This window comes from Pogoniulus pusillus, chromosome 11 (assembly GCF_015220805.1).
Source record: "Pogoniulus pusillus isolate bPogPus1 chromosome 11, bPogPus1.pri, whole genome shotgun sequence".
NCBI lineage: Eukaryota > Metazoa > Chordata > Aves > Piciformes > Lybiidae > Pogoniulus > Pogoniulus pusillus.
Genome location: NC_087274.1, coordinates 16,918,278 through 16,938,037, shown reverse-complemented (window position 1 = coordinate 16,938,037; position 19,760 = coordinate 16,918,278). Strand labels below are relative to the sequence as shown.

The following is a 19,760-nucleotide window of genomic DNA, read 5'->3' as shown; positions in this document are numbered from 1 at the left end:
TTCAGATCTGAGCAGGTTGGAGGAGGCTGGCAGACTGAGCCACCAGCATTAGTCTCTCCAGAAGATTAAATCCTGCACAGCAGTGCTGTAGAAGACCCAGGAGAAATGGTGGTCAAAGTCACCTCAATTTCCCTGACTCATGGGCAGATTATCACCAGCATAAATCATGGTGGGTGCGAGAAGAAGCCTGCACTGGCTCCAAGGGAGTATGATGAGAAAAAAAAGCATTAGGGATTAAGATGAGAAGGGACATGGAGCATAATGGTCTTTCAACCAGCAAATGAACCCCAAACATGTTTCTCCATTTGGCATACGCATCAAGAAGCTACTAAAAGGAACTGGGTAAGTATCTCAGTAATGAAGATGAATGAAACCTCAGATTTGTTTTTAAACAGGTCAAAGAAGGTTTCTTTCTGACCTCTCAAAGTGTGTGTGGAGAAGGATCTCAATGGCTTCCAATGTGCCCTTTCTTCTCTTGCTTTTTCAAAGCAGCTTAAACTGATTTCAGTGCTGGAGCTGCTGCTGCACATGCTGGGATGGAGAGATCAGCCTGGGACATAAGAAACATCAGTTTGCTGAGAGGACACACAAGGATGAGGGTTGAAAGGGACCTCTGGGCTAAAGCAGGACAACCACAGCAGCTTGCCCAGAATCACAACATCCAGGTGGGTTTGGAATCTCTCCAGGGAAGGAGACTCCACAACTTCTCTGGGCAGCCTGTTCCAGGGCATCACAGCAAAGAAGCTTTTCTTGATGTTTACGTGGAACTTCTTGGGTTCCAGGTTGTGCTCTTTGCCCTATTGCTGGGCACCACTGAGAAGAGTCTGATCTCATCTTCTTCCCCTCCATCCTTTAGATACTGAGAAGATCCCCACTGGGGCTGCTCTTCTCCAGGTTAAACAGCCCCTATGTCTCCTGTCCCCTCAGCATCTTCGTAGCCTCCACTGGACTCTCTCCAGTAATTCCCTGTCTCTCTTGAACTGGGAAGCCCAGAACTGAACCCAGTACTCCCTATGTGGTCTCACTAGAACAAAAACAGAGTAAGTGGGCAGCAGAACTTCCCTCAACCTGCTCATCACACTGTTCTTAATGCACCCCAGGACACCATGGGCCAAGGATCTCAGGAGCTGGAGAATAAACATATCCAGAGAAGGAGACAACTCTTGCTTCTTAAATCACAGCTGCACCTTCCTCAGAGAGCAAGGTTCAAAGAATGCCAGCCAGGCTGTCCCACCACTGCATTCATTGTCCCTGTGCCACAAGCCAGGAAACATAAGCATAAGAGAAAAAAAAAAACCTACTTTGAGGCTGGGACCACTTTGGGCTTTCTGGGACCAAGGTGCCCAGAAAGAGTCTCCTGCTCTGGAGAGATTCCAAACCTACCTGGAGCAACCTGCTGTGGATAGCCCTGCTTTAGCAGGGGGTCGGACTGGAACTCCAAACCCTACCATTGTGTGACCAGCTTGGAAGCGGTGTCAGCACAGTCTCTCACTCACACACTCAAACCCTCAGGTTGCTCCATGAATCCCAAGTCGAAACTCTAAACTATCCCAGCACCTGCAAAGGCCAGAGATGGGAAGGAGCAGAGGGTAGGGGTGGAGCTCGATTTCAGATCGGTTTTTGATACACAGCCCAAAAGCAGGCACAGAGGAGCTTCCTTTAAGAGTGATTGCATTAAAATAGCCCTCTCCATTACACAGACACTAATAGGGGCTCAGTGCATTATTCCTATCAAAGTGCAATTTGCATTTACAAAGGGGTCCTGGGAAGTGATGGATGGGGAAGGAATGGAGAAAGGCTTGTAAAGCCGAGCATGCTCATCTTGGAGGAACTTTCAAGCACAAGGCGGTTTTTCTTACACCTTCTCCTCCAAAGAAGCCCGTTGACGTCTGCTGAAATGAACATTCAGGCTCTCCCCTTTCACCCCACAGCCCATCAATAAAAGCTGGAAGAGCGGAGGAGAGGGGACACTCATTTATCTTCATTAGGACTCTGGCCAGCTCCTCTGATCACCACGTCGGCGTCGCCGGGGAGAGAAAAAGCTACTGTTCCTCTGCCCGGCTTCCCTGCTCGCCCACACCCACCCCGGCGTGCCGGGATCCCACTCAGCGGCGGTGGGATCCCGCTGTGCCCCTTGCCAAGGGAGCGGGGAAAAGGGATCGGGAGTATTCCACTTCTCTCTTGTTCTGTAGAAGCCAAGCTCCAGGAGAAAAGTGGCAGGGGAGAGCGAAGGAAAGAGCAAATAAATGCCATGAGAACGTGGGCTTCGTGAGGAAAGCCTGAGAGCTGTTCGGCACGGAGGAGGCTGGGGGGGATGTGTGTGTGTGTGTCTCATTACGGCTTAGAAACATCTAAAGTGGGGAGGATGTGAGGAGGATGGAGGAGTTAGACTCTGCTCAACGGTGCCCAGTGACAGGCCAGGAGGGCAATGGGCATAAACGAACACAGGAGGTTCCACACAAATGTAGGCAGAATTCTGCACTTTGAGGCTGACAGAGCACTGGCACAGGCTGCCCAGAGAGGTTGTGGAGTCTGTCTCTGGAAGCATTCAAAACCTGCCTGGACACCTCTAACTTCAGATGATGTCTCTTAGATGCCAAAAGGACTACTCTGATAGGTGTTGGAAGCAAATTATTGAGGCAGGAAATCACTGAATTGTGGAATGGTTTGGGCTGGAAATGACCTTAGAGACCACCTAGCTCCAACCCTTCTGCTATGGGCACCTTCCACTGGGCCAGGTTTTGCAGAGCTCATCCAACATGGCCTGATGGGAGCTGGCTTGAACACCTCTCTCTGCTTCACGAAGTGCTGCAGGAGAGGTAAGTAGCTACCATGCACTCTTCTCATGGAAACAAGTTCTGCAGCCACACTACAGGGGCAGAGTGATGATGCACACAGGTACAAGGATGTGTAACTACTTCCATACCAGTCACCACTCAGTGCATCAGAAGGTTTACTCTTGCTTGTTGCCTTCCACTTCAGCTCTGAGCAGTTCAGTCCTATCAAGCCATAGGCGATCCTGCTCTTTCCCTGTTTGCCAATGGAGGGACAAGTTTGTGCTGTCTGAACAAGACATTTGCTTTGCAGACAGCACCCAAGGTGCTGAGAGTAGCTATCTGACAAGGAAGGACCTTCAGCCCCGTGGTCATCTCCTTGAAAGAAGGTTGGATCAAGGCGGGATAAGCCTCTTCTCCCAAGAAACAAGAGATTAAACAAGAGGAAAGAGTTGCACCAGAGAGGTTTAGATTGGACATGAGGAAAAAAATTCTTCCCCAAAGTGTTAGCAAGCCTTGAACTGGGCTGTCCAGGGTAGCAGTGGAGTCCCCATCCCTGGAAGGACTGAAAAGCCATGTAAGACGGCTTGGGGGGACAGGCATATGGTTTATTAATGGCCTGGCAGTGCTAGGTTGTGCTGGCCTGGATGAGAGATCTTAAAGGTCTCTTCCAATAAAATGCTTCCATGATTCTTGCACCATTTTCTTTAAAAGGAAAATGTTTTCCCCCAGCACCAGTTCTTGGCTCTCCCTGGGCACAGCATTCCCCAGATGCAGGAGCACTCCTCTTCCCTTGGGTGCAGTTTCCCCAGTGGGGTGGGGAAAGGAACTACATTTAGAAGGGAGCCAAATACCTGGGTGTGGCTCAAAGCCCAAGAGGTACCTTAGTCATCAGCTTATCTATATGGGAATGGGGTCAGGGTGACTCTGAGGTTATGGATGTCCCATGTCACATTCACCTGCTTTCTATCTGTCCTTGGGAGGGGTGAAATAATCAGTGACTGCCCACTAGGTGACCAGAAAAACTACTGAGAATATAACAACTCAGCCCCCAAGGAAGAAGTCAGTCCCCTCAGCACTGGGGAACTTCCTTGTCAACATTCCAGCATGCAAATCCTGCCTGCCCATCCCACCTCCCAGCAGTCAGGCAGATCAAAAGTGCCAGGGGAACATGAAGAAAAACTTCTTTGCTTTGAGGGTGCCAGAGCACTGGAACAGGCTGTCCCAAGAACTTGTGGAGTCTTCTTCTCTGGAGAGATTCCAACCCCACCTGGATGCAATGCTGGCAGTGCTGGGCTGATGGTTGGACTTGATGATCTTAGAGGACTCTCCCAACCAAAACGATTCTGTGATTCTATCCAAGCTGTAAAGATCTGAGCTGTGTTTTTGTGCAATGAGAGCCTGGTTGATTACGTCTATGCTGCAGAAGCCCATAGCTTACATCTGCCCTAGCATGATGGACATATCTGGGACCTTCCTCCAGTCTCAGGGCCATGCAGCAGAGACAAACCCTTGCCCAATGAATTGACCTCCTCTACCTGCCAAAACAAGGTGACCACATCCAACCTGTCTACTGGGAAGGCTCTGGGGCCACACACACTCCAGAACCATGCCTGAGAATTACCTGAGCAAGTTCTGGTAAATTAGCAGTGGGATAATTGGTGCCTGAACCCTAGAGCTCATTAATTTGCTGGTAGAGACACAGCCTCAGGACCTTTGTTGCAGCCCTACCCTGGAAAAGCGTCCCAGAGGCTGGAAAGCATGTGAGCAGGTGTGAAATGTTTTCCTGGGCTAGGACTAAGGGTTTGGCCTTAAGCTGATGTCAGTGGCAGCGGGGGGAATCTTGCCCTGGTAACCCCAAAAGACCAGTCCTGACACATACTGTGCTCAGTGTCCAACAGAAGGCTGGATTTTTGATTAAGCAAGCACCCTCATGCACTCTTCCCAGCACCTCGGGGCCAAACCTCAGAGATGCTATCTCCCACTGCATGCTACCACACGTGCATGAGCCCTGGGCTGCTCTGCCTGCAGACAAAGCTCACAAACCCATCCTGAAGTCAGGAAACACTGGAGTGAGGCAGGAAAACTGCAACTTCCTCACTCCTGGGGGCTGGATGTGCAGAACCATCCCCAGAACTGCTTGTTCAAGGAGATGTTCTGGCTGCATAAGTGACCACAGCGAAGCCTTTGGTGCCAAGATGTCTAGAATAGGACACTGAAGGCTATGTGAACTCCAGTCTGCCCTTGGGGATTATCTGGTTTTGCATCCTTTCCACCAAGATGACATTGGAGAGGTCTTCTGGTTCACCACTAAACCATGTTCACAAACACCACATCTTCTACACACCTCCAGGGACAAGGACTCCACCACTGCCCAGGGCAGCCTCTTCCTGGGCTTCACAACTCTCAAGGTGAAGAAACTGTTCCTCATGTCTAATCTTAACCTCCCCCTAGCACAACTTGAAGCCATTTCCTCTTGTCCTCTCTCTTGTTCCCTGGGAGAAGAGACCAATGATCATCTGTCTCCAGCCTCCTCTCAGGGAGCTATAGAGAGAGTGAGAAGGTCTCTCCTCAGCCTCCCTTTTTCCAAGCTAAAGAATCCACTAAGCCTCAGGCAGGAAGGTAGGGAAGACCTGCCCAAACATGACAGCTTAGAGGCTGTTGCCCATCCTTTCTTGGACAGATGGGAAAAGCAACATACCCAGATATCCAGTTTCCCACTGGAGAATCCATGGCTTTGGCTTGTTAAGAGGCTGCCTGAGCACAGTGAAATCCCAGTGGCAAAGATGTGGGGAGAAGAAGAGCCAGGAGCTGCCTTTACACAGGGCTTCTGCACCTCATAATGGAGAAACACCAGAATCATAGAACCATTTAGGCTGGTAGAGACTTTACATATCATCAAGTTCGACCCAGCACTGCTGAGTCCACCACTACACCACGTCTCTCAGAACCAAGGCTTTTAAATCCCTCCAGGACTCTATGACTTCCCTGGGCAATCAATTCCACATTATCAGAGCTGGAACAGGGCTGCAGAGGACCCTCTATACCCTGCACAGTGCTGGGGACCACCACAGGTTAAGCCTAAAAAAGGGACAGCAGTGAGGACCGAAGTTCAGGTTCTTTCCAGGTCTCCACACAACCTCTTCCCTGCATGCAGCAGCCACCTGGTCCTGCAGGGATGGTTTTGTTACTGAGGCTGTGGACAGAGAAGAAACAGGATCACCTCCCCAGGTGGGACTCACTCGTACAGGGTTCCCTGGAGCCACCAAGGGAGAAGAAATCAGGTCCTGCCACTTCACCGAGGACAGCAAGCGAGGCCCTGGGCAGCAGCACGCAGCCTCTTGGCTCCTTCCAAGCGCCAGCCGACAGCTGCAGCGGGCAGGCTAATGAATACAAACGACCGGCCCGTGCCCCACCGGGGGGGTCTTTAACACTTCACACGTCCCAGCGACGTTGAGCGATGGTCTCCCAAAGCCCGCTCGGGCAGCGCCTCCGTCCCACGGCGCACGGTGCCGAGATGAATGAGCGCCGAGGAGAAGCGGCGGCGAAATCATCCTTCACCCACGGCGGTGCTTAACCTCTGCCCAGCAAATCGCATTTCCCTGCCACCAGCCTGGGCATCCTACCTGCATTAAGCGTTGCTGGGTCAGGGAGGGGCAGCCGTGATTTATGCCTTCTCCTCGCTAATCGGATTCGGGGGCAGGCAGATATTGATGGGCTCCTGCCTTTGATCCATGGCTCTCGTGAGCCTTCATTCAATTACTGCCCCACGGAATGCAATTAGCAGGGCCGCGGAGCCACGCGGGCCTCACGGGCACGGCACGCAGAGAAGATGAAGGGGCTGTCACCAGGAGGAACAGTCTCACCTGGGGATCAGGGGGACCGTGGTGGTTTGGGTCAAAACACTAAGGAAGCATCAAGGAGTATCGGTCCTGTTTAGCCCAAGTGGTCCCATCTTGCCCAGGATCATGAGATCCAGGCAGGTTTGGAATCTTTCTGGAGAAGGAAGCTTCTCTGGGCAGCCTGCTCCACGGTTCCAGCACCTTCACAGCAAAGAATTTTCTCCCCATGCTCAGGCAGAACCTGCTGGGTTCTAGTTTGTGCACGTTGTCCCTTGTCCTGTCACTGGGCACCACTGAAGAGTTTGGGCACATTCTCCTGACTCATAGCCTTTAGCTCTCGCTGAACATTGCTCAGATCCCCTCTGGGGCTGCTCTTCAACAGGCTTAGCAGCCCCGGGGCTCTCAGCATCTCCTCACAGAGATGCTCCAGGTCTCTCAGCATCTTTGTGGCCTCTGCTGGAGTCTCTCCAGTAGTTCCATGTCTCTACTGAACTGGGGAGCCCAGAACTGGATCTAGTATTCCAGATGTGACCTCACAGGGTAGAGGAGAGAAAAATCTCACTCAGCCTGCTGCTTGCACTCTCCTTAACACACCCCTAACATCACACAGCACCATCACACAATGTTCCCATCACCCTCTGCATTGCTGCCATTTGGCTTGACCATCCTTGACCTCTCTTGGCATTGCAACTACTGTACCTTGTTACTCCCTGCATGACCCAGTTTCATATCCCAGTTTCAGTTGCTCCACCTCCTGCATCTCCCTGCTCACATTTCTTCCCCTGCACGTAATGCTCAGTGCTCATTCCCCCTGGATTTCATCCAGTCTTCTTGCCAGGGGTGGTGCAATCCCTTCCCTTGCTGCTTCATCTTCCTTTCCACAGATCATGCTATCTCCAAACGATCTGGTCCTCTCCCTTCTGCTATTTATCTGCTCTAACAACCTCCTTCACCTGTGTTCTCCAGGCATGTGACGACAGCTGTCTCTATCAGATTTCCTCCTTCATTTTGCTTAAACTCTGCAGTCCTGCAAACTTTGGTGCTCCTTCTGGTGCCGTGCTCATCTGCCTGCTAACTCCCTGCTCTCAGGGGTAGAAGAAGTCCACTGAAGGTGGCTGTGTTCTCTCCTTCACATCTGTGGGAGCTGCCTTGCCATAGAGGTTTGTCTCACACAGGCTGCTTCTCTGCTCCCCTTTTTGTATGTGCAAGCAACTGTGACAGTCCTGTGGGCTGCTCCTGGGACAGGACCTTGTGGTTCAGGCACCGCTTGGGTGTCTACCCCTGTGCCAACTCAAGGCAGTTACTGCCACCTTCACAACTGAGCCTGCACAAAGAAAGGTGAAGCAGAGGTCACCTGGAATGCTGGGGGCACCGCCTGCCTTGTGGGTGAGCCACCTTGCTATGGGATCACCTCTACCAACCAGCCCTAGGCAGGGAGTGAAGAGGAATTTGGGCATAAAAGGCAGTACCATGAACTGCTGGGGTGCACCCATCCCCAGAGGACACTGACCACATGGGATGCCACTGAAGCTCAGAGCACCCTCTGGCCTTATCTCACTTCCCTCACCACTCCTTTCTTTCTCTTTACCCCCACCCCAGCAGGCAATAAGGTCACCTGCCTCAAAAGCAATTGTGTAATCAAACCAGTCCACACAAAGGTGTAATCAATAGATCTACAACCACTCCAGCCACACAGGGGCCACTTTGCCTCCTTTCACTCTTCATGGATCATTAAAGAACCTCCTGCAAACCCTCCCTTCATGGGTTGGAACAATCTCACAATCTTCTCCATTTTTCCAGACCTATTTTTGACCCATGGTAGAAGAAATCCACAGGAGTAAGAAGAAAACCACAACATCATCATCACCAGGGATCATATTCATGCCAGCTGGGAAGGACTGAACAACCACAACAGGTGAAGGCAGAATGGTGAGAGTCCTGAGAGCAAAGCGCAGGATCATGCACCAAGCCCTTCCACCTCAATGTCCCTTGCCTGCAGCAAACAATTCTGTGCTAGCACTGAAGGAGGCTGTTTGGTACATGGTGAGACATTTCCAGCTGAGACAATGAACCATCACTGCCCATGAGCATGTATAGAGTCGACCAGATTAGAACAGACCTCCCAAGATCATCCAGTCCAACCTAGCACCCAGCCCTAGCCAATCAACTAGACCATGGCACCAAGTGCCCCACACAGGCTTTGCCTGACCACCTCCAAGGACAGTGACTCCACCACCTCCCTGGGCAGTCCATTCCAATGCCAATCACTCTCTCTGGCAAGAGCTTCCTCCTAACATCCAGCCTATACCTCCTCTGGCACAACTAAGACTGTATCCCCTTGTTCTGTTGCTGCTTGCCTGGGAGAAGAGACCAACCCCACCTGGCTACAGCCTCCCTTCAGGTATATAATCCTGGCAGCTCCTTGCACCAAGCACCTTTTCAGTTTTCCATACTGAAAGAGACACTCAGATGGGAACATGTATGGGACACAGGAACATGTATGAGAGATGGGAACAGAAAACAGAAAGGGACAGGGGGACCCTGAAGCCCCTGGGCTTTGCTGGACAGAGAAAACCCCCTCTGAGAAGACAGGATGATTTCTCTCTCTACATGTATCAAGAGACACAACACCAAGGAGAGCAAAGAGATAATAAGTTTGAAGAGCAAGAGGTAACACAAAAGCAAGGTGACACTGGTGGGACATGGGACAGAGTTTTAAGTACCTGAGAAGTGAGACGCTGGCACGGCTTCCAAAAAGGCATCTGGGTGATCCTCACTCCATTTCAGAAGGGATTTAAGCACAACTGACCTCAGTTTAACACCACAGGACCTAATGAGGTCCGCCCACCGCCCCCAAGGAGACTCACAGATGGAGCCCATGAAGTCTGATGAGAGCCCAGGTGCTTTGGGTAGCATTCCCCTCCCTGTCTGCAGGGACCTGCATCTGATCTAGTCAGCCTTTGGAACCAGTGAAGAGAAGGGGATGACAGGGTCAAACTTATCTGATGCTTAACCAATTTAAGGGTTGTTCAAGAAGGCTTTGGCTCCCCTGCAGCTTCCTGCCTGCAAGCACCACCTCGACTCAGAGTTCAGCCATTACCCAACAAGGTTTGGGTTTTTTTTGTTGCATGTGCTGCAGCTGCTTTCCAAAAGGCTGAATCTCAAACCCACGAGCAACCACAAGCTGGGAGGTTTCTTCCTCTTATTTTCTTTGAGGCAGGCGAGACAGATATTTTTCAACAGATACTCCTGTTTATTTATTTCCTCCTGTCTCTGTCGCTTCTTGCCTTCACCTTGATTTACCTCTTAACCTCCTTCCTTGATGAGGTTAGCTGAGACTGCAGGAAAGTGAAGTTGTCAGGTGAGCCTGTCTCCAGCCCATGGGGCTTTCCTCCTTAGGGAGGACAGCTTCCACAGCACCAGCAACAGAGCTGCCAAGGGACTGGAAGGTGCTTCACAGGCTTACAGGATGTCAAGGGTTGAAAGGGACACAAAGAGATCATCCAGTCCAACCCCCCTGCCACAGCAGGACCGTACAATCTAGCTCAGGTCACACAGCAACACATCCAGACAGGCCTTGAAAGGCTCCAGAAAAGGAGACTCCACAACCTCTCTGGGCAGCCTGTGCCAGTGCTCTGGGACCCTTACACTCAACAAGTTACCCTTGTGTTGAGCTGGAACCTCCTGTGCTGCAGCTTCCATCCACTGTTCCTTGTCCTATCCCAGGGAGCAAGTGAGCATAGCCTGTCCCCCCACTCCTGACCCTCAGCTATTTATAAACATTGATTAAATTGCCTCTCAGTCTTCTCTTCTGCAGACTAAGCATCCCCAGGTCCCTCAGCCTCTCCTCATCAGGCAGTGCTCCAGCCCCCTAATCATTCTTGTAGGCCTACCTTGGACTCTCTCCAGCAGATCCCTGTCCCTCTTAGGCTGGGCAGTCCAAATGTTCACCCTTAGAGGTTTTTCAACTCAATCATAAAGCCACAGCCACCCTGATCCAGTACTTGCAGCAGTCCTGCTGTAAGTGAGGCACAGACCTAGACCTCCAGAACCCATCCCACTGGAGAGGGCAGGAGCACCTCTAGGTCCCAAGCATATTAAAGCTGTGCTGGATCTTCTTCCTTGTGCTGTCCTACAGACCCCAAAAAGGTAATATTCAGCCAGGATTCCCACTTGGCCTCCATCCCATTTCTGCAGGAAACACAAAGCAGCAAAACACTGCATGGAGATGTTAGATCACAGCACAGAAACTCAGTGCCTGTCAGAAGGTGCCAAAATGAGGAACTCTTGTTTTAAAGATGAGAAAAGCAAGGCATGGCCAATCAAAAGGAGCAACCCAAGGGCTCAGGGCATGCTCCCTGCATCTACCCAGTGACAAGGCATCAAGCCAGGGTTTAAGTGGAGGTGCAGGGTTGCATCTTGCCCCCTCAGCTGCACTGCCCCACCTTGCTCTTCTCAGAGATGCCTGGGCATGCTCTTGGGGAGGGTTTGCTTCAGGGACTGCTCCTCAGAGAGATGGAGCTACAGCCAGCACCATCCTCCAGTGTTGGGGCTGCAACCTGGGACAACAGGCTTGCTTCTCCTGCAGCAAGGGCTGGAGAGGTGGTTACTTCTCGTAACCTCTTCACTCTGGGTGAAAGGGTTGGTGCCACAGAGATGGCCATCTGGCTCTGGGGTGCCATTCAGCTGGGGAGGTGCTTGACTCCACTTTGAGCCCCGCTGCACCACAGCACTTGATCTTTGTGCTGTGCACAGCATCATCCCACATCCAAGTCCCACAACATACCTGTGGCTGCAGCTCACTGATTCAGTGGCTGGTTTCCCAGGAGATCTGTCACCATCTCTCGCTGGAGTCCTGTAGTGCTGGATCACATCTCAGCCACATGGCTGCTGCAGAACATCTCTGGCTCTCCTACCTGGGGCTGCACATCCTCTTTAGCATGGTCCTGAGTCTGGAGCATCCACTCAGACACTCATAGAATCGTAGAATCAACCAGGTTGGAAGAGACCTTCAAGATCATCCAGTCCAACCTATAGAGTGATTTGGGCTGGAAGAGACCTTAAACATCCAGTCCCAGCCTCCCTGCCATGAGCAGGGACACCTACCACTAGACCAGGCTGCTCAAAGCCCCATCCATCCTGGCCTTGAACACTTCCAGCCTGCTCTTAGTACTGGTCAGAACTGTCAATAAACCAGGACATTGTGGAAACCATAAATGGCTTCCAAAGGGGTTTGGAGGATTTCATGGGACAGAATCCATCCAGGATCCTTCCGCGGAGCTGCTGCTTTACAGGAGGCAGCCACCCAGCTCACTAACATTCCTGAAATCCCTGACTCCTACACACCAAACCACATCATCTTCCTAAGTCCCTCCACCAACCTCTTCACCCCAATCCTGGAGGCAGGACCCCCAAGCCCCAACCTGAGCCTGACATGCTCAGCACCACCCAGCCCCACACAGATGTGGCCTCGTTTAGGATTACATGCCAAGATCTCCCACTTAGCCAGCTTTTAATTAGCATCTGTCACGTTAATTTTGTATCAGTTTCATGTCCTAATCAACAGGCCACGGAGTACCAGGTCAGATATCTTACAGAAAACAAAGCCTGGTGCACGTTCACTGCCAGAGCTGGGAGGTATTTGAAGAATCCAATATCCTAACTCAGTTAAGGCCAGAACAAACCCCAAACAATGCTAATATAATCATCCAATTGCAAAGGATGACAAATACCATGAAAGAAAATACACAGTGTGAGCAAGCAACAAAATTTCCCATCCAGAGCCAATGCAGCTCCCCAGCTCTGCCTATTAGCTCCACTTCTCCCTCCAAAGCCTTAATTCCTGCTCTGGGTTATGTTCCCCATCCACAAACCTCGAGGTAATCAATGAAAGCAAGGCAGCTACTTCTTCAGCCCTAGGCTTGGGTTTAATCACGCTTATTTAGGGCACAACCCAATTAAACCAGCCATCAAAATAGGCAGAACTTGGCCTGGGCTCACAGCACTGCAATGCAACATGAGGTGCAGGAGCCAGCTCTCGTTTTCCCTGCAGGACAATCACAGAATCATAGAATGCTGGGGACTGGAAGGCTCCTCTGGAGATCACCGAGTCCAACCTGCCCATGCAGGATAACCTGGAACAAGGCACACAGAGATGTGTCCAGATCACAGGATCACAGGACCAGAGGATGTCAGGGGTTGGAAGGGACCCAAAGAGATCATTGAGTCCAAACCCCATGCCAGAGCTCACATCACAGAGGAACACATCCAGATGGGTCTCCAGAGGAGACTCCACAACCACTGTAGGCAGCCTGCTCCAGGCTTCCAGCACCCTCACAGCAAAGAAGATTTTCCTGATGTTGAATTGGACCCTCCTGGGTTCTGGCTTCTATCCATTGCCCCTTGTACTGTCACTGGGCACCAGTGACAAGAGTCTGGCCATATTCTCTTGACCTTCCACAATTTAGTTCTTGCTTGAACATTGGATCAGATCCCCTCTGGGGCTGCTCTTCTCCCAGTTCAACAGCTCCAGGGCTCTCTGTCATTTCTCCTCAGAGATGCTCCAGGCCTCTCAGCATCTTTGTAGCCTCCCCTGGACCCTCTCCAGTAGTTCCCAGTACTTCAGATGTGATCTCACCTGGGGACAGTAGAGTGGGAGAACTTCCCTCAACCTTCTGGCCATGCTCTTCTTAATGCCCCCCAAATTCAGTCCATAAACCTGGGTGTTGGCAGCAGTAGATCTTTGCTGCTGGTACAGAAGAGAGGTTGAATTTGGTCTTCCAAGGGACTCAGGTTTTTTCTTCTCCAGTGAGGTGAAGGCCCAGGCAGCACCTTCAGAGTGCTGCAGAGAGCCATGGCAAGCCCAGGCACTTAGTGAAACAGTGATAGCTGCATTGTTTAATAGGAGTTACAACAGGAACAATGTACAGTCAAAATCAACATGCTAATTTCTGATGCAATTTAACCTGTAAACCATGCAGTCTGGTTTGGAATCAGTCCAGCTCTTGTGTTCCTCTTTTAATCAGTAGCTCTGCTAGTGAGTTTTAAGGTTAAAAAAAAAAATCAAACAAAAAAAAAACCAAAAAGGCAAAAAAAAAAAAAGATAAGTTCCCTTTAAAGTTAAACCTAATTTACTAAATTTCCCCCTTATTGTGCAATGACTTGTGCAAAAAAAGCTGTTTTCACCACATCAGTTTACAAACTCATGTCCTTCCCCCTCCCCAAATAATCATGAGAAAAGGCAACAGAAGCAGCCCATGGAGAGGGAGGGATGGGGATGCAGCATGGGTGTGTTTTCATGGCAAACAAAAACCAGAGGGATGAGCCAGGCGGGATGCAGGCTGGATTCCAGAATCACGACCCTAAGCTGCCCGTAGAGCTCTTGCAGCACCCCCTCACCCCGCCCCAAGCTGGAGGAGCTGCTGGTAGGATGGATGCTGGCTCTGGCCAAAGCTCCTCCAGCACAGCTCCAGGAGCAAGATTTGGGCTTGAGCTCAGAAAAGCAGCAGTGGCTCTGGAGGAGAAGCAATTCAGCCATCCCCCAGGTCACAGCCTGTGCCCTCTCTCTCCATCAGCTGTTTTTGGGGTGAATCCTGCCCAGAACATGGTGTCTTTGAGTCACCTCCCTCAAACTTTCCCAGCTGACAGCAGCAACTTGGCCCATCTTGAAGTCATTTGTGATGAGATTTATTTGGGAGCTGTCTTGCCCTGGAGCTCCTCAGCAGTATGATAAATGCACAGAGTCCCTGGTCAGCATGGAGTCATAGGAAATGGAGCACAGGGACTGAGCAGCCCCACAGCATCTGGGGATGGGACAAGCATCTATCCAGGGTGTGGGAGGGTGGCTCGATGCTTTAATATATTGGATGCATCAAAAAAGCACCAAACCCAACCCAGAATTAAAGAGAAAAGCCAAATAGGGGTGAGACAGAGAGGTAGGAAACAGCTGAGAGCACAGATGTCTCTGCTTAGGCTTTGGACACTGGTTTGAGACACCTACCACAAACCTCCCTCACTTTCCACTGCCCATCTTCACTACCTGGGGAGGGAAAGGATTTTACCCTAAACCCAGCCTCAGCACAGGAGATGCCAGGAGTAGCTGATGCCACCGGAGTGACCCTGGCCCCACCTCAGCCTCTCCTGCCGCACAGCATCTTATGACCAGTTTGGGGCCAGCAGGCCAACACCCACAGCTCCTGCCCAAGCATCCAGTTTTGGGCCAGTGCAAAAGCAACGATTTTTAAGCAAACAAACCCAAACCAGCCCCTTGAACAAAGCACCAGCCAGCTTCTCCTTTCTCTCTGTAACATCAGAGCCTGGAGCTGCCGTTGGATGGAGAACAAAGTGCAAAATTGCTCTGAGCATCTGACTTGAACCCCAGCCCTAGGAATAAAACCCCAAACAACTCCTGGTTCTCACAGAGATGCCCACAGGCCAATGTCTAACAGAGACCACTCCCTTCATGTATAGGTGCTACAAGTTAGCACTTTAGGAACCTTACAGAAAACTATTCCCAAGCCCTGGGTTGTTTGGGCAACCTCTGAAGGTTACAAAGGAGGTGCAGATGTCTCTCAGGAAGCTAAATTTGTCACTTTTTGTTAGTAGTTTTGCTTTTCCTATTGGTGTTTAACTGGTTTTGCTAGGTGGGGGGGAAAGGTGTGGGGATAGCTCAGCCTCTTCCACAGCCACTGCTTCCAAAAACCCACTACGGAAGGTTCACTCCATGTCCACGGAGGTGTTAATAGCAGCATTATTTGGCTTAAGGGTTGCAAATCAGTGGGGTCTGCCCCCATTTTCAACTCCCCCTTCATGAATTTACAGCAACAACCTTTCCCTCATAAGCAACCCCATCCATATCAGAGGATCCTGATCATTAGTAAGAGACTTAGAGGGGATTTTAAATGTCTTCCAGGGTTTCTTAAGCAATCTGTTTAAAAGATTAATTTTATTTTGAAGGGATGGGACTGCATCTCTTGGAACAAAAAGTTAATTAGGACCAGAGCACCAAAATGCCATTTTTCATCCCAGGCTGTGACTTGCGGTTAGGAGCTTGACCTCCTGAAATCAGAACCTTGCTGCATCTCTCCCTTGGCCGAGTTTGACTTTCCCAGCAGCGAGTCCTGAGCGCCAGAAGCTGGTTTGCAGGATCCCAATCCCAGCTTCTCCAAGCAAGTTCTCAAAGGAGTGAGGAATTCCATCCCTAGTCACTGGTCTTTTCGCTGCAGTTTGGTGGAGGAAGGGAAAGGGAGCCCAGATGTGGGACGGGGAATGCTGGGAGCTGGCTGGAGCGCCTGAAGCAAGGCCTTGCTCCAAGACTCAGCTCCTTCAGGGGCTTTATGCAGCTCTGTCTCGTATGGTGAGATAGAGGAGGCAACCCTTGGGGGAAAGAAAAGGAGCTTTGGGGTGGTGGCAGGAATAGGATGCCTTTTCTGCTCACACTGACAGCAGCACAAAGCTCCTTGACCATTGTCAGGTACTGGAGGTGATGCTGCCCAATGGTGCCTCCTCCTTTTCCCTTCATCCCACACCTAGCACAGAGGAGACACAAAATGTCCTGGCTGCCAGAGGCTGCCCGGAGAGATTCGGAAGGGTGTTCGACAGTGCATCCTCCTCTGGATTAAAACTGGAGCTGCCCAGTCCATCCTCCTCCAGATTAAAACTGGAGCTGCCCAGTGCCTTCCTGGGATGTTTGCTGATGGCAGTGACCCCTCTGCAGCATCTCTAGCAGCTTTAGAAGCATTTTAAAGTGCTTGTTGCTCTTCAGTGGCCCTCAGCTGTGGATTGAAGCTTCCCATGACTGTCATTATCGAGTAGCTGCAGGTTTTTATTTCAGTCTCCAACCTCTGGGCAGGAGCTCAGGTCTGGTGCTTGAACCACCTGGCACCATTTGCTTTTGCCATCCTCTTCACACTTTCGTCCCCATGTCTCTTCCATGGAGGCACCCTTGAGGGATGAGGAGGAGGAATGAAAGCACCCAATGTTCCTGCAGCTTGTGGGATGCATCTTGGCTAGAGGTGAGAGGGCTCCTTCATCATTGCCAGGACTCTTCTCCAGCAGTTTGGTGAGGAAGAGTTTCCTATCAGACCCTGGCAGGAAGGGTAGTGTTTTCTTCTCAGTTGTGCAGGATTTGGGATGCTAAGGTTGAGCTCAGGACTTAATGGGGCTCACAGGGATTATGGTGAAGCCCTTGGGCTGATCCATGCTCAGGTCTAGCATTTTAGAAAGCAAGAAAGAGGTTGCCAGTGAGGAATGGAGTGAGCTCATTCTCACTTGTCCCTCTGAAATCACTCACTGGCTCACACGTAGATGTATCTGTGAAGATGATCCCTTTCTGGCCATACTAAAACCCACTTTCACTCAGCTGTCCCTTTCTTCCTTCATCCTTCTTACATGTACTTAAAGAGGAATTAAAAAAGCAACCTCTGATCCCCCCCAAAAACCCAAGAAGCCCTAAGGCCAGGTTTCTTTCTTCCCTCTTGCTAATGTAAATAATCCACTGATCCTTGTGGCTGGAGACTGCTGGGAGAGGAGAACAGCTCCAGACTGTCACTGGTGACAAGGTGCCTGTTTGCCTTCAGGGTTAACGAACAAGTCCCCTTCTCAAAACCAAAACAAAAAAGTATTGCTGAAGGACAAGGGGGAAAGATAGATCACCATTCCCTTTGTGCATCCTGAGCTTGAGTGTCAGGACACCTCCCCGGGCAAGAAACACAGCAAAACAGGTCTCAATGCTCCAAAAGAAGCACTGCTGCCCTTCTGCAAGTGCCATGTGGTGACACTCAAGTCCTGCTCCTCCATCACTCCACAAATCTGCGCTGAGGGTGGGGAATGAGAAGGAACCTTGCTCCACAGGTCAGCAAAGCTTCCAGAAGCAGACCTGAGCACTCACCACCTTCAACTGCAGGTAGAAGATGGCCACAGCTCGTGGTCCTGCAGAAGCAGCACTGCCAGGGCTGTAACATGCACCAGGAAGGTTTCAGTTCCCTTTAACATCAGCTTTCACCTGCAGTAATTAGAATCACAAGGGCAACGAGAAGAGCAGGGTGAAAGCTGCCTCCCTCTGTAACTTGAACCCTGGGATTAAAGCCCTGTTGAAGCGTTACTGTCCTCCTCAAAGGCTGTCTTGAGTTGAGCAGAGGATGTCTGGGCACATCCGGAGCAGAGGGCAGTTCTGTCCATAGGCACTTCTGAGCTGGGGGTTGCTGAGCAATGTTGCTCCACATGGCATCTCCTGCTGATTTCACTTAAGGGACCTGCAGGAAGACCTCTCCTCATCCTGGCCACTGGTGGGGCTGGGGGGCTGCAAACAAAAGGGACTCCAGCTCAGCTCATTGCACTGCCTCATGAGGAGACAGGAGATGGGACATCAGCATGGGAAAGAGCTGCAAAGAGAGGAAAATCCCCTGGACATTAGGAGAGTTTTGCACCATCCCTGCTGAGCATCCTTCCTCATCTGCTACCTGACCACATTGATGTCAGCAGCAGCGGCCCAGCAGAGCAGCACCACAGAACACCTTTGTATTTTTGGTGCTTCCCTTCTGGCTCTCCCTTTCCAAATCCAATTAACGAGGCAGCTCTTAGAGCCCTTCCGCATCCAGTGAAGATCCAAAGGACACTGGCAGGTCCCTTTCAGCAAGAAGAGGAGGAAAGCTGGGGAATCAGTTTGCCTCTTTTCCTTCCCTACCTAAATTCCAAACCCAAGCTGACAAGGCAGTCTGGCGGGTGACTCTCAGTGTGTGCTCCTTGAGAAGCCTGTGAGAAGAACCTGAAGCCACCACTCTTCCCTGTATTCCTTTTGTTCCCATTTGTTCTGCAACTGAAGAAGCTGACAAAGGGAAGCCAGACCTATTCTTCCCATTTGGCCTATACAACAAAAACATAGAGAAAATAGTCTGGGGGTGAACTTCTTTCTCAGGCTTCAGGATTTGCCATCGCTTTAGAAACCCCTGAAAATCGGAGCTTACAAGAGGAGCCTCCTGACATCACCTTCATGAGCAGTCCCCTGTCCTCTCTAGGACTGTTTACCAAGGAAGGCTTTGTCACCAGGGCAGGTCTCATGATTACTATACAGGCGAATAAAAAAATACATTATATATTCTCTTTGAACAAGAACCCCAAGTCCAGGCATAAGGAAGGCTGCGGCGCGGGGAGCGGCGTGGGCAGGAGGTCCCCCCAGGTCCCCTCACGAGTGATGGCTGTTGATCAGGCTGCGGAGCTGCTTGGCCACGGTGTCTATCAGCTTCTGCTTGTCCCTCTCGTTTTTCCGAAACTGGGCAAAAACGTTGTTTTTCCTGCTGGTGTCCCTCATCCTGCGCAGAGCAGAAACAGGTTATGGCACAGCTACTGCCGCGCAGCGCCGCGCCCCAGCCCCGCGGGCACTGCCTGCCTTCGGGCTCTGACAGAGGAGGTGACAGCATCTCAAAGCTCTGCCCCGGGTTTGATCACCTCTTTGTGTAAGGATGGGCAGCCCAGCTTTGCACAGTTGGCATTTGTGCTTTGAACTCCGTGAATCCCAATTGATGACACCACTGCTACCCCTAAGGCACGCCTGAAACCCCAAAGCCTCTCCTTCTCCAACAGCTTTTGCTGTGTCCCCATGTCACCTCCAGAAGTGGGAAATGGCAATGCTGCAATATTAGTAGGACATTAACAATTTAGCACCAAATCCACAGCACTAAAGGCTTCTGATCTGAGAGACTGCATTGCACGCAGCCAAGAGATGAAGCTTTTGTGGCAGCCAGAGTGGTTTGAAGCTGTGAGCTTCCAACACTACACAGCACCAAGTAATCTAATTGATATTAAAGGAAGGAATCCAGCAGTGGCTCCTCAGCTTAGAGATCTTCTTTAGAGTTGTCTCCACGAGGTCTTCAAAATAAGCCAGAGACAAGGGCAGGTGATGGGATGGGAGCTGCAGGAAAAGCTGGCACAGCTCTATCTCCCTCTGCCATGCAAAGCTGGGGGGCTTCATGCACACTTGTACTGGCAGATGCATATTTTGTGGAGGGGAGACAGGTCTTGTACACTCCAAGCATGAGCCTTATGCAAGCAGGGCATATGCTGGGCAGGGAAACTTCCCAAAAGAGGCTGACCCTTCAACAGCTCCTGAAGGTATCAGTCTCAGCATCCAAGCCGCTGGTTCTCAGCC

The 19,760-nt window shown here is 51.0% G+C and overlaps 2 protein-coding genes across 11 annotated transcripts in view; both read right to left on the bottom strand.

Annotated features, from left to right (window-relative positions):
* The window catches only part of LOC135179429 (cytochrome P450 26B1), a 53,033-nt gene extending 43,607 nt beyond the window's left edge, over positions 1-9,426 (bottom strand). For 3 of the 9 annotated variants that reach the window (XM_064151215.1, XM_064151214.1, XM_064151222.1), the window contains exon 1: positions 9,340-9,426. The gene's annotated coding sequence lies outside the window, so the exon portion shown is untranslated. Of the gene's footprint in view, positions 1-418; positions 551-6,016; positions 7,150-9,339 lie in introns of those variants that run through there. The other 6 variants (XM_064151217.1, XM_064151216.1, XM_064151218.1 and 3 more) reach the window with 5 other exon arrangements.
* A 4,060-nt stretch (positions 9,427-13,486) lies between these two features.
* Positions 13,487-19,760, bottom strand: part of EXOC6B (exocyst complex component 6B) — a 294,381-nt gene continuing 288,107 nt past the window's right edge. For both annotated transcript variants that reach the window (XM_064151211.1, XM_064151212.1), the window contains exon 22: positions 13,487-18,924. In XM_064151211.1, coding sequence (XP_064007281.1) covers positions 18,798-18,924 — 127 coding nt within the window. In that variant the 3' untranslated portion in view covers positions 13,487-18,797. The remainder of the gene's footprint in view (positions 18,925-19,760) is intronic.